General features: G+C 43.2%; 1 protein-coding gene across 1 annotated transcript; it reads right to left on the reverse strand.

The window, feature by feature from the left end:
• Positions 1-3,692: 3,692 nt before the first annotated feature.
• On the reverse strand, positions 3,693-8,318 carry LOC123993596 (transgelin-3-like). Its single transcript, XM_046295933.1, has 5 exons — positions 8,154-8,318; positions 7,208-7,421; positions 6,776-6,950; positions 4,815-4,917; positions 3,693-4,554 (listed from the first exon to the last, which is right to left on the reverse strand). Exons 2-5 carry the CDS (start codon positions 7,385-7,387, stop codon positions 4,413-4,415), a joined length of 600 nt encoding a protein of 199 aa, XP_046151889.1. The 5' UTR covers positions 7,388-7,421; positions 8,154-8,318; the 3' UTR covers positions 3,693-4,412.
• Positions 8,319-14,713: the final 6,395 nt, after the last annotated feature.

The following is a 14,713-nucleotide window of genomic DNA, read 5'->3' on the forward strand; positions in this document are numbered from 1 at the left end:
TTATTAGCCTTCCTGTGACATTAGGTGCTGTAGGGTTCCTAAAAGGCAGGTGGTTTTCCCCCAGTGATGCATTAGGCAGACCGCACCACCCTCAGGAGAGCCCTGCGGTTGGGGTGGTGCAGTTGCCATCCCAGGCGATGATACAGCGCAACAGAATGCTCTCAATTGTGCATCTGTAAAAGTTTGAGGGTTTTAGATGCCAAACCAAATTTCTTCAGCCTCCTAAGGTTGAAGAGGTGTTGTTGTGCCTTCTTTATCACACTGTCTGTGTGGGTGGACCATTTCAGTTTGTCAGTGATGTGTACGCTGAGGAACTTGAAGCTTCTCCACTGCGGTCCCGTCGATGTAGATGGGGGGAGTGGGATCAGCTCCTTTGTTTTGTTGACATTGGGTGAGAGGTTATTTCCCTGGCACCACACTCCCAGGGCCCTCACCTCCTCCCTGTAGGCTGTCTCATAATTGTTGGTAATCAGGCCTACTACTGTTGTGATGTCTGCATACTTGATGATTGAGTTGGAGGCTTGTGTAGCCACACAGTCATGGGTGAACAGAGAATACAGGAGGGGGCTGAGAACGCATCCTTGAGAGGCCCCAGTGTTGAGGATCAGCAAAGTGGAGGTGTTGTTTCCTACCTTCACCACCTGGGTTCGGCCTGTCTTTAAGTTCAAGACCCAATTGCACAGTGCGGGGTTCAGACCCAGGGCCTCGAGCTTAATGATGAGATTGGAGTGTACCATGGTGTTGAATGATGAGCTGTAGTCAATGAACAGCATTCTTGTATCGGTATACCTCTTGTCCAGATGGGATAGGGCAGTGTGATAGCGATTGCATCGTCTGTGGATCTATTGGGGCGGTAGGCAAATTGAAGTGGGTCTAGGGTGTCAGGTAAGGTCGAGGCGATATGATCCTTGACTAGTCTCTCAAAGCACTCCATGATGACAGAAGTGAGTGCTATGGGGCGATAGTCATTTAGTTCAGTTACCTTTGCCTTCTTGGGTACAGGAACAATGGTGTACATCTTGAAGCATGTGGGAACAGCAGACTGGGATAGGGAGAGATTGAATATGTCCATAAACACTCCAGCCAGCTGGTCTGCGCATGCTCTGAGGACACAGCTAGGGATGCAGTCTGGGCTGGCAGCCTTGTGAGGGTTAACATGCTTTAATGTCTTACTCACGTCGGCCATTGAGAAGGAGAGCCCACAGTCCTTGGTAGCGGGCAATGTCGGTGGCACTGTGTTATCCTCAAAGTGGGCAAAAAAGGTGTTTAGCTTGTCTGGAAGCAACACGTCGGTGTCCTCGATGGGCTGGTTTTCCCTTTCTAGTCCATGATTGTCTGTAGACTCTACCACACACGTCTCATGTCTGAGCCATTGAATTGCGACTGCACTTTGTCTCTATAGTGACATTTTGCCTGTTTGATTGACTTACGGAGGGAATAACTACGCTGTTTGTATTCTGCCATGTTCAGAGTCACCTTGCCATGGTTAAATGCGATGGTTCACGCTTTCAGTTTTGCACGAATAATGCCATCTATCCACAGTTTTTGGTTAGGGTAGATTTTAATAGTCACAGTGGTATTCTGTATTCCTCAATGTTATTCTCGAAGGCTACCTGGTCCTTAGCACGGGCACTTCCTGTTTGAGTTTCTGCCTGTAGGAAAGGAGAAGCAAAATGGAGTCGTGATCAGAGGCCTCATTTATAAACGTTGTGTAGGCACGAAAGAAGGCGTATGCAACTTTATAAGCAAACGTTGGATTTATAAAAAACAAACTTGATGGGAGAATATGCGGTCCTCCACAGACACCGGAGAAATGAGAAACTGCGACTCCGATGGCAGAAAGATGAACTCGAGAATCGCTTTGAAATTGATACCTTTGTGTAAAATAATTCAAAAATATTACCTCTCACCTATTATATATGAAGAGTTCCTTTGACTGCACACAAAAACATGATTTAGGATAAATACAAACGGAGATATCTGTTTTGCAACAACAACAAAAAATATATATATATTGTACTGTTTAATCAGAGTCATATTTAATTGGAACTGTAATTATTAAACAATACCTGCATGTTATGAAATGTATTCTAATGAATAATAAGGTGAACAATTGGTCAAATTACGTTTAAACTGATGCCGTTTTCGATGCCTCGGTAGGGCAGATACGAGTGCACAGTTTAATATATTGTTATCACATGTTCGTTGTGCAGAACTGTCAATGTGATAATGGCCCTCTGTCATTGTCAGTTACAACCAGCGTAATTACCACACATGGTGTTAAGCAATTGGGTGGCTTTGACAATCAAATGGGTGGGTATTAAAAGGCATGCAATTACAATGCGTAATGACGCACAATGGCTGCTTTGGCACTGTTGGAAGATTTGGCGAATGGAAGAATTCAGAAAGACCGATTTTTCAAAGACCAGCAAGATTTACTGGCCAATGATGATGAGTGGCGTATAAACCGGTTCCGATTACCAAGAGCTGTTCTCTTGGATCTCTGTGCTGTAGTAGGCCCAGCTTTACAGAGAAGCACCCACAGAAACCAAGCGGTGCTGACAACTGACAACTCTCGGATTTCTGGCAACCGGCACTTTTCAAAGGGAATTGGCTGACAGGTCAAGGATTTCTCAGCCAAGCTTTAGCCGCGTTATGCCAGACGTGTTAGTAGGTATACCTGGATTCACTCACCTCTACAAAGTTTCTTTACACCGTGGGTGACCAGGCAAATATCAAAGTGCAATTTGCAGCAATGTCCGGTTTCCTAAATAATCGGTGTAATTGACTGCACTCATGTTGCTATAAGGGCAACGAGTGAGAGTGAATTGACTTTCATTAATCGAAAGCTTTATCATTCCATGAATGTCCAAATCATATGTGATGCGGACATGGTGATGGCCTGGGTCAACCCATGACTCATTCATATGGAGAAACAGCAGTGTTGGGCGCAGACTTGAGGCTGGAGCTGTCCGTGATGGCTGGCTTCTAGGTACGGATGAGTAATGTAGATATTCTAAATCAATTGCAATTTCTCTGCTGCAGTGCCTAACCCATTCACTAACCTTACAGGCGACAGTGGATATCCTCTCAAGCGGTGGCTGCTCACCCCTTTCGCCAACCCGCAGAGAGGAACTACATGTGCGCCATTGCCAGGTACGCGCTGTTGTGGCGGGCACCATCGGGCTTCTGAAGGACATATGGCGCTGCCTGGGTTTAGAGACCCACTTTGTTGATGATGCTTTTTGTGCTTTGCGGTTGAACCAAAATATTATATGTAACAAATATTTAATTAAATTTAAACAATGAAATATGTATATGAAATTTTGTGAAATAATAATATATGTTGATGCTAATACTATGTACACTATCTAATTACGTTGCAATATAACAATAGCCTTAATTGGGGAGGATGGACTGGTGGTAATGGCTGGAGCGGAATAAGTGGAATGGTATCAAACATGGTTTCTATGTGTTTGATGCCATTCCATTAGCGCCGTTCCAGCCATAATTATACGCCGTCCTCTCATCACTCTAATAACGATGACACAACCCTCACTATTGTCATTGTTTGCACTAATTGCACTTTTTGTCTACATAACCTAGTTCAAGTATTCATGACATTAACCTGAAGAAGGCACAATGATGACAAAATATTGGTGCTTCACCCAATAATTTACTGGGAGCTTGTATATAGTGTGCAACTTTATTTATAGCCTAGAGTGAACTCATCAATAGGCAGCACTTCTACCAACTTTTTACGCCAACTCGTGCTTTTTATAAGACATTTCACACAGTACTCATACATCTGGAAACATTAAGTAACATAAATTAAACAAGAAAAAAAGACCTATAATTGAAGTACTTCAACAAATATTTCACATAACATTCAATACTGAACATGAACTTTGTGCATAAAGAAGTCATGCAACGAAGGTAGTTATATAAAAAGAAAAATGGCCGTAGTGCATTGCATTCACATTCCGCAGTGTAGTAAAGAATAAGACTACTGGTGCTGTAAATTACCTGAATAAAGAATATTGCACCTTAATACTATTCGTGACTATCATTACAATTACTTTTCAAAATAACATTTCTCAGACAATGGCACAGTTGCTGTCATTTCACAATTGTGTTGACAGAAACCTTGGACCCCTTTCTGATGCAAAAACATCCACTCCGACAGAAATGACACACCAGACCGTGTAACTGAGTGAAGAAGAGCCACTGTGAGCTCATACAAAGGCTTATTGAAGGACATCATCTGTAATGCCCTGTAATAGTGTTCTGAGACTTTCAGTATAAGGTTACATCTCGGGCCCCTATAGCGAGATCATCAGGGAAACTTCACGCTGCCACTGAGCTAATGAGAGAGCAACTTTGGATTAATTTAGAGGAGCCAAATTACATTTTTACATTATCTGGCGTGGCATGCCGTACCCCCTCATGCCAGACTGAGATGCCCCCGTGTTTCCGCCCATCTGCATGCCAATCAGACTTCGGCCTTGACGCAACTGCTCCTCAGAAAACTCCCGCGGGTTTCCCTGAGCTTTCCTAAAAGCACAGGAGACAAAACGTGATTTACCTGCTGTGATGGATGTTTGTACAGGAGAGATTAAAACGGATACAGGTCAGATAGGAAGGTCTACACCTACAGTAATGATACGTAAAGCAAACAGGTGAGAGGGAGGGGGGGTCAAGTTAAGGCGACTCATTATAAATAGTTCATTTTGGAGTGGTATGTAATAAACAAATGGACATCATTGCTGTTTTGTACAACTCATTACAAACAGCTATCATGATTGGTTCCTCACCTATGAAACCAATCAGGTTCACCACGATATTGACCATCATCCTTTGTGAGCGCCATACTGCCAAGTGCTGACAAGGTCCCTTGCACGGCAGCCATATCTTTCCCTGTAGTACACAAAATACCAGACAGACATTTCAATACTATATTTGGCCTTTAGTAGGTCAAAGCAAATTTTATTGGCCGCATAAACAGATTTGCAGATGTTATTACAGGTACCAGCGAAATGCTTGTATTTGTAGCTAACAGTACAGTAATACCTAGCAATAAAAAAAACAATGCAGAGTTCCTCTGTCTAGTGTCTGTTCTTTTGCCCATTTTGATCTTTTATTTTTATTGGCCAGTCTGAGAGATGGATTTTTCTTTGCAACTCTGCCTAGAAGGCCAGCATCCAGGAGTCGCCTCTTAACATTGAGATTGGTGTTTTGCGGGTACTATTTAATGAAGCTTCCAGTTGAGGACTTGTGAGGCGTCTGTTTCTCAAACTAGACACTCTAATGTACTTGTCCTCTTGCTCAGTTGTGTACTGGGGCCTCCCACTCCTCTTTCTATTCTGGTTAGGGACAGTTTGTGCTGTTCTGTGAAGGGAGTAGTACACAGCGTTGTACCAGATCTTCAGTTTCTTGGCTATTGCTCGCATGGAATAGCCTTCATTTCTCAGAACAAGAATAGACTGACAAGTTTCAGAAGAAAGTTATTTGTTTCTGTCCGTTTTGAGCCTGTAATTGAACCCACAAATGCTGATGCTCCAGATACTCAACTAGTCTAAAGAAGGCCAGTTTTATTGCTTCTTTAATCAGGACAAGTTTTCAGCTGTGCTAACATAATTGCAAAGGGTTTCATAATGATCAATTAGCCTTTTAAAATTATAAACTTAAATTAGCTAACACAACATGCCATTGGAACACATTGAGTGATGGTTGCTGATAATGGGAGTCTGTACGCGTATGTAGATATTCCATTAAAAATCTGCCGTTTCCAGCTACAATAGTCATTTACAACATTAACAATGTCTACACTGTATGTCTGATCAATATGATGTTATTTTAATGGACAAAAAAATGTGCTTTTCTTTCAAAAACAAGGACACCAAACTTTTGAACGGTAGTGTAAACATTATTAAAGTGACCAGTGTTCAATGACTATGGACATAGGGCAGTAGTTTCTAAGGTGCAGGATAGAGTACCGGGTGTTAGCCGGCTATTAAGAGTGACTAAGGTTCAGGGCAGGGTACTGGATGGAGGCCGACTAGTGGTGACTGTTTAACAGTCTGATGGCTTGGAGATAGAAGCTGTTTTCTCAGTCTTTCATCACAGCTTTGATACACCTGTGCTGTCTCCGCCTTCGAGATAGATGGTAGAGGGGTGAAAAGGCAGTGGGGAGGGTGGCTGAGGTCTTTAATGATCTTCATAGCCGACCTGTGACATCGGGTGATGTCCTGGAGGGCAGGCAGTGTGCCCCCGGTGATGCGTTGGGCTGACTGCATCACCATCTGGAGAGCCCTGTGTTTGTGGACAGTGCAATTGCCATACCAGGCGGTGATACAGCCCGACAGGATGCGCTCAATGATGCATCTGTAGAAGTGTGTGAGGGTCTTAGGAGCCAAGACAAATGTATTGATTCTCCTGAGGTTGAAGAGGTGCTGTTGAGCATTCATCACCACGCTGTCTATGTGAAGGGACCATTTTAGGTTGTCAGTGATGTGCACGCAGAGGAAATGTACGTTTTTGACACCCTCCACTGTGGCTCTGTCAATGTGGATGGGTAGTCCATGTTGTTCCCTCATTGGTTATAAAAAAAATGTAAAAATTGTAGAAAAGAAATGTATGATTTGACAAATGAATCCTTTCCAGGAAGGTATATTATATTGAAAGGCTATATTCACATACATGGCACATACCTGAAGTTATCTATCATAAGGACTAACCAATCGCTGCATGTGAGTGTAAGGTGGAAGAGATGTACCTTCCCATAGGTCCACGGTCTGGAAAAGGTCCCCGGAATTCACCCCATAAGCTTCAGCTGACTGCAGGAACTGAGAGATCTTCTCCATCTGCTTGAAGACCATCTTTGTCTCTTGGATCTTCTTTATGGGTTCTTGACCAGGGGGATATAGGCTGTTAATGAGCCTGCAAAGAATCTGCAACGAGAGATGAAATAATGGAGTGACAGATTAGAACTGGCCTACACCCACCTAGCATTAGAGGTGGCAGTGGTTGGTGGCTTTGAGGACCAGGAGAAGAAACCCCATAATTACAAAGGCTATCAAATATAATCTATTATGATAATGGTTAATTAGAGTCTGAGATGATCTGTATATGTGTTTTAAGAGTTAGGTTTAGAATAATGAAAATATGCATAAGGTTACATCAACCAGAGTTTGTGTCAGAGACTCACTGTTCCATCCTTGAGCCAGCTCTGGAAGTTTAGTCTCCCGGACTCTGGTCGTTCTATGTCCCCCTCAACCTGCAAGATGATCCAGTCCACCAGTCTGGCCTCCAGGTCCAGAGTATACTTCTGGTCTATCTTCTCCTGAACCTCCCTACTCAGCCCGTAACTGGGTCCTCTGTTTGCCATGGCTTCCAGAGTTCGAGCTCTTCCAAGAGAGTGACTGCAAGGAAAGAGGGCAATTGAACAAATATAACATCTCTCCAACCCTTCTGTAAAATTAGAAGCAAAATGTCTTATTGCGGGTAAATTAATCCATAACTTTTGAACTGCAGTCTATAGTAGTTTGAGGATGTGTGTCGCTGGAGACATGCACTATTTCACTGCTGTCTGTTAATTATTTGTATTCGTCTGCCCTGGGCTTTCATTTCTGATGTCATATGTATATTTAGGTACGGGCCTCTGACTTCAAGGATACGCAGTCATAAAGTTCAGCAATTTTTTTCAGATATTCGGACACCTCTAGTTTCACATTGCAATCTTCATAATTTAATTTGTTTTAACCGTGTGGATGATACTTCCCTCGAAAAAAATCCAGGGAAATATGATCGAATTTCAGATAGTCTACGTAGTCCTCCTGTGATGCGCGCGTTGTCACTCTCCACTGGATGGCATCCAGAGATTGATTTATGAAACGCCATAATATACTTGCTTGCATAAGCGAAAGAAAAAAGACAAACGGATCGGCCAAAAATAAGTCCCTCTCATTCTATCGCGTTAGGGAAATAATGTAGGCTAAACGGCCTGGATTAACTCCCTCCAGGGAAAATCCTGCTAGTTCAAGTGCATGCAATATGACAGCATTTATTATAGCGTTCGCAATTACATCTAGGCCCATTCGTTATGTCAGGTTCCGTCTCTGCACATTATTTTCCCATTTCAGTCATTTACTTACGAATTTTCAATGTATGTATGGTCAGGCTTCGTTCCGTTCCTGGTCGTTAGTCCCACTCTGGAGTCACATGCTGTTAAAACTGGATCTTGAGGAGTGCAGTACCGACCTCAACATCCGTACTCAGCATCCGTTCTGTGACTCCCAACAGATTTCAGTGCCACGAGAGTCAGTTGATGCCGCTGCGCCTTCGCGCCTCCAATAGGGGATGGAGCCTACTATCCGGATGAATTCATGGCCAAATGGGAGAAACGTCAATATCCAGTGGTAATGTCCAGGAATGGTTACTATAGGACTTTACCCTTCAAATAGTTTACTGGGAGTTCATTCCAATTATTTCATTAATATAATGTAGCATTACATGATTTGTAGATAGTCAAATGAATGGGTAAAGAAGGGCCTATGGTTGATATTTGTGATGTGTGCTTTCTCTATATTCATCAATATTGATCAGTTGTTTTATTCACAAGGCATTTGAATAAAGGCATACAGTGCCTTCAGAAAGTATTCACACCCCTAGACTTTTTCCACATGATTTTGTGTTACAGCCTGAATTTTAAATGTGTCTACATAGTCCTCCTGTGAGGTCCCTGGTATTCACCCCATAAGCTTCTGCTGACTGGTTTTTACTGGTTTTTACAAATGTTAAACATTTTCTTCCAATTTGACAGACTATTTTGTGTCGATCATTGACAAACATTTTTTTTTTTTACAATTACAGAAATGTTAATCCCACCTTGAACCACAAAACGTGGAAAAGGTCCAGGGGTGTGAAGACTTCCTGAAGGCACTAGCAAGTAGACTTACACCTCAACTCTGTTTATTATTCGTATACAATAGTTTATATTCTTACATGCATTTCACAAAGTTACAGTAGCCCATGTTATATGAAACATGTCCATGCAAAAAAACGAATCATGCACGTGCAAAAATGTAATATGCATTTTCCATTTTTAAATGTTTATTTGGACAGAATAAGGATAATACATTATGCAATCACACTCTTACATCAAGGACAGCACTGTAGAGAAAGCACATTTAGCTAAGTGATTGTAGTCGTCCACCCCCACGTACTGAGATGTTGATGATTTTATATCCATGATACTGTGGCTGTTGAGCATCTCCACAGTTCCTCTACTGACCATCTGTCACCGTCTGCCTGTCAAGGTGAGAACGGGCATTCCGCATTATCTCCATATAGAGCCTGTTGTTTTCACTGGAAATGCATGCAATCGGACTTATTTAAAAACACGTCAATAGCTGAGTTTACACATTACCGGTATGTAAGATGTGCTCTTTGTTAAATGCTTTTAGTGCCATTGCCGCTATCTATGGTAACAGTTGTCTTAATAGACTCACATAGCCACAGAGTGGTCGAACATCAGGTGTCCCATATCCATGAAATACTGAGCATATGTTCGGAGAGCTGTCCAGTACTCATTGGCCTTGGGTAGAGGGAGTAATAATATCATGTGCATGCAAACAAACACATACATTTACACAGGTAGAAAGCCTGGAATTCTAAATCCATACATAAAATACACTGGTAGATGTGGCACCTTTTTTCAATAGTGTAACCCCACTGGTTCTTAGAGTGGTTGTGATTATTGAGTCTACTTTTTCACCTGTAACTGCATGGATCACTTACCATCTCGTTCTGTTAGGTGACCTAAACTGGGATATGCTCAAAACACCCCGGCAGTCCTACAATCTAAGATAGATGCCCTCAATCTCACACAAATTATCAATGAACCCACCGGGTACAACCCTAAATCTGTAAACATGGGCACCCTCACAGATATTATCCTGACCAACTTGCTCTCCAAAAACACCTGTTTTCAATCAGGATCTCAGCGGTCACTGCCTCATTGCCTGCATCCACTATGGGTCCGCGGTCAAAAGACCAAACCCTCATCACTGTCAAACGCTCCCTAAAACACTTCTGCGATCAGGCCTTTAAAAAAAATATATATATATATTTTTTTACCCCCTTTTTCTCTCCAATTTCGTTGTATCCAATTGTTAGTCTTGTCTTGTCTCATTGCTACTACTCCCGTACGGGCACGGGAGAGACGAAGGTCGAGAGTCATGCGTCCTCCGAAACACAACCCAACCAAGCCGCACTGCTTCTTAACACAGCGCGCATCCAACCCGGAAGCCAGCCGCACCAATGTGTCGGCGGAAACACTGTGCACCTAGCGACATGGTTAGCGTGCAGTGTGCCCAGCCCGCCAGAGGAGTCGCTAGTGCGCGATGAGACAAGGATATCCCTACCTGCCAAACCCTCCCTAACCTGGACGACGCTAGGCCAATTGTGCGTCGCCCCATGGACCTCCCAGTCATGGCCGGCTACGACAGAGCCTGGGCTCGAACCCAGATTCTCTGGTGGCACAGAGATGGCGATGCAGTGCCTTAGACCACTGCGCCACCATGGAGGCCCGCGATCAGACCTTTCTAATCGACCTGGCCTGGGTATCCTGGAAGGATATTGACCTCATCCCGTCAGTAGAGGATGCCTGGTCAGTCTTTAAAAGTAATTTCCTCACCATCTTAAATAAGCATGCCCCTTTCAAAAAATGTAGAACTAAGAACAGATATAGCCCTTGGTTCACTCCAGACCTGACTGCCCTCGACCAGCACAAAAACATCCTGTGGCGGACTGCACTACTAGCATCGAATAGACCCCGCGACATGCAACTTTTCAGGGAAGTCAGGAACCAATACACTCAGTCAGTTAGGAAAGCAAAGGCCAGCTTTTTCAAACAGAAATTTGCATCCTGTAGCTCTAACTCCAAAATGTTTTGGGACACTGTAAAATCCATGAATAATACGAGCACCTCCTCCCAGCTGCACACTGCACTGAGGCTAGGAAACACTGTCACCACCGATAAATCCACGATTATCAAGAATTTCAATAAGCATTTCTCTACGGCTGGCCATGCTTTCCTCCTGGCTACCCCAACCCCGGCCAACTGCTCTGCATGCCCTGCACCTACTTTTCCTGCAGCTACTTTCCCAAGCCTTCCCAGCTTCTTCTTCACCCAAATCCAGATAGCAGTTGCTCTGAAAGAGCTGCAAAACCTGGACCCGTACAAATAAAAACTATATGCCGCCATTGTTGCAACCCCTATTTACCAGTCTGTTCAACCTCTTTCGCATCGTCCGAGATTCCTAAAGATTGGAAAGCTGCCGCGGCAACCCCCCTCTTCAAAGGGGGTGACACTCTAGACCCAAACTGTTACAGAACTATATCCATCTTGCCCTGCCTTTCTAGTCTTTGAAAGCCTAGTTAACAAACAGATCACTGACCATTTCGAATCGACTCTGTCAGTCACCGTATTCTTATCGGCAGACTCAACAGCCTTGGTTTCTCAAATGACTGCCTCGCCTGATTCACCAACTACTTCTCAGATAGAGTTCAGTGTGTCAAATCGGAGGGCCTGTTGTCCAGACCTCTGGTAGTCTCTATGGTGGTGCCATGGGGTTAAATTCTCGCGCCAACTCTTTTCTCTGTATATCAACAATGTCGCTCTTGCTGCGGGTGATTCCTTGATCCACCTTTACGCAGACAACACCATTCTGAATACATCTGGCACTTCTTTGGACACTTAACAAACCTCCACACATACACAGTTGAAGTCAAAAGTTTACAAACACTTAAATCTAGTTCTTCAACCACTCCACACATTTCTCGTTAACAAACTATAGTTTTGGCAAGTCGGCTAGGACATCTACTTTGTGCATGACACCATTTTTCCAACAATTATTTACAAACAGTTTATTTCACTTATAGTTCACTGTATCACAATTCCAGTGGGTCAGAATTTTACTTACACAAAGTTGACTGTGCCTTTAAACAGCGTGGGGAATTCCAGAAAATGATGTCATGGCTTTAGAAGCTTCTGATAGGATAATTGACATCATTTGAGTCAACTGGAGGTGTACCTGTGGATGTATTTCAAGACCTACCTTCAAACTCTGCCTCTTTGCTTGACATCATGGGAAAATCAAAAGAAATCAGCCAATACCTCAGAAAAAAATTGTAGACAATTTCCAAACACCTGAAGGTACCACGTTCTTCTGTACAAACAATAGTACGCAAGTATAAACACCATGGGACCACGCAGCCGTCATACCGCTCAGAAAGGAGACGCAATCGGTCTCCTAGAAATGAACGTACTTTGGTGCGAAAAGTGTAAATCAATCCCAGAACAGCAGCAAATGACCTTGTGAAGATGCTGGAGGAAACAGGTACGAAAGTATCTATATCCGCAGTAAAATGAGTCCTATATCGACATAAAATGAAAGGCAGCTCAGCAAAGAAGAAGCCACTGCTCCAAAACCGCCATAAAAAAGCCCGACTATGGTTTGCAACTGCACATGGGGACAAAGATTGTACTTTTTGGAGAAATGTCCTCTGGTCTGATGAAACAAAAATGGAACTATTTGGCCATAATGACCATCGTTATGTTTGGAGGAAAAAGGGGGAGGCTTGCAAGCCGAAGAACACCAACCCAACTGTGAAGTACGAGGGTGGCAGCATCATGTTATGGGGATGCTTTGCTGCAGGAGGGACTGGTGCACTTCACAAAATAGATGGCATCATGAGGGGGGGAAATTATGTGGATATATTGAAGCAACATCTCAAGACATCAGTCAGGAAGTTAACGTTTGTTCGCAAATGGGTCTCCCAAATGGACAATGACCCCAAGCATACTTCCAAAGTTGTGGCCAAATGGCTTAAGGACAACAAAGTTAAGGTATTGGGAGTGGCCATCACAATGCCCCGACCTAAATCCTATAGAAAATGTGTGGGCAGGACTGAAAAAGCATGTGCGAGCAAGGTCTACAAACCTGACTCAGTTACACCAGCTCTGTCAGGAGGAATAGGCCAAAATTCTCCCAACTTATTGTGGGAAGCTTGTGGAAGGCTACCAGAAACGTTTGACCCAAGTTAAACAATTTATAGCCAATGCTACCAAATACTAATTGAGTGTATGTAAACTTCTGACCCACTGGGAATGTGAGTTGACACCTACTCATTCAAGGATTTTTCTATATTTGTACTATTTTCTACATTGTAGAATAATACTGAAGACATCAACACATGGAATCATGTAGTAACCAAATGTGTTAAAAAATATAGATATTTTAGATTTTTCAAAATAACCACCCTTTGCCTTGACGACAGCTTTGCACACTCTTAACCAGCTTCACCTGGAATGGTTTTCCTTTCCAAGTCTTGAAGGAGTTCCCACATATGCCTGGTAGCCATGTTGGTTAAGTGTGCCTTGAATTCTAAAGAAATCACAGACGGTGTCACCAGCAAAGCACCCCCACACCTCCTCCATGCTTCACCGTGGGAATCACACATTTTTTAGATCATCCATTCACCTACTCTGCGTCTCACAAAGACACAGCGGTTGGAACCAAAAATATTACATTTGGACATATCAGACCAAAGGACAGATTTCCACCAGTCTAATGTCCATTTCTCATGTTTCTTGGTGTCCTTTAGTAGTGGTTTTCTTTGCAGCAATTCAACCATGAAGGCCTGATTCACACAGTCTCTGAACAGTTGATGTTGAGATGTGTCTGTTACTTGGAACTCTATGAAGCATTTATTTGGGCTGCAATTTCTGAGGCTGGTAACTCTAATGAATGTATCCTCTGCAGCAGAAGTAACTCTGGGTCTTCCTTTCCTGTGGCGATCCTCATGAGAGCCAGTTTCATCATTGCACTTGAAGAAATTTTCAAAGTTCTTTAAATGTTCCGGATTGACTGACCATTCTCTTTGCTTATTTGAGCTGTTCTTGCTATAATATAGACTTGGTATTTCACCAAATAGGGCTATCTTCTGTTTACCACCCCTACCTTGTCAAAACACAACTGATGGACTCAAACACATTGAGGAAAGAAATTCTACAAATTAACTTAACAAGGCACACCTGGTAATTGAAATGCATTCTGGTTGAGAGAATGCCAAGTGTGCAAAGCTGTCAGAGGCAAATGGTGGCTACTTTGAAGAATCTCAAACATAAATCAAAATATATTTTAACACTTTTTTTGGTTACATGATTCTATATATGTGATATGTCTTCACTATTATGCTACAATGTAGAAAATAGTGGAATGAGTAGGTTTGTACAAACTTGACAGGTACTGTAAGTATTCAGACCCAATAGTCAGTACTTTGTATAGGCACCTTTGGCAGCGATTACAGCCTTGAATCTGCTTGAGTATGACTAAGTTTAGCACACCTGTATTTGGAGAGTTTCTCCCATTCTTCTCTGCAGATCCTCTCAAACTCGGTCAGGTTGGATGGGGAGCATTGCTGCACAGCCATTTTCAGGTCTCTCCAGAGATGTTCAGGGAGACATTCAGAGACATGTCCCGAAGCCACTCCTGCATTGTCTTGGCTGTGTGCTTAGGGTTGTTGTCCTTCTGGAAGGTTCTCCCATCTCCACAGAGGAAATCTGGAGCGCTGTCAAAGTGACCATCGGGTTTTTGGTCACCTCCCTGACCAAGGCCCTTCTCCCCCGATTGCTTAGTTTGGCTGGGCG

This window comes from Oncorhynchus gorbuscha, linkage group LG02 (assembly GCF_021184085.1).
Source record: "Oncorhynchus gorbuscha isolate QuinsamMale2020 ecotype Even-year linkage group LG02, OgorEven_v1.0, whole genome shotgun sequence".
Classification (NCBI taxonomy): domain Eukaryota; kingdom Metazoa; phylum Chordata; class Actinopteri; order Salmoniformes; family Salmonidae; genus Oncorhynchus; species Oncorhynchus gorbuscha.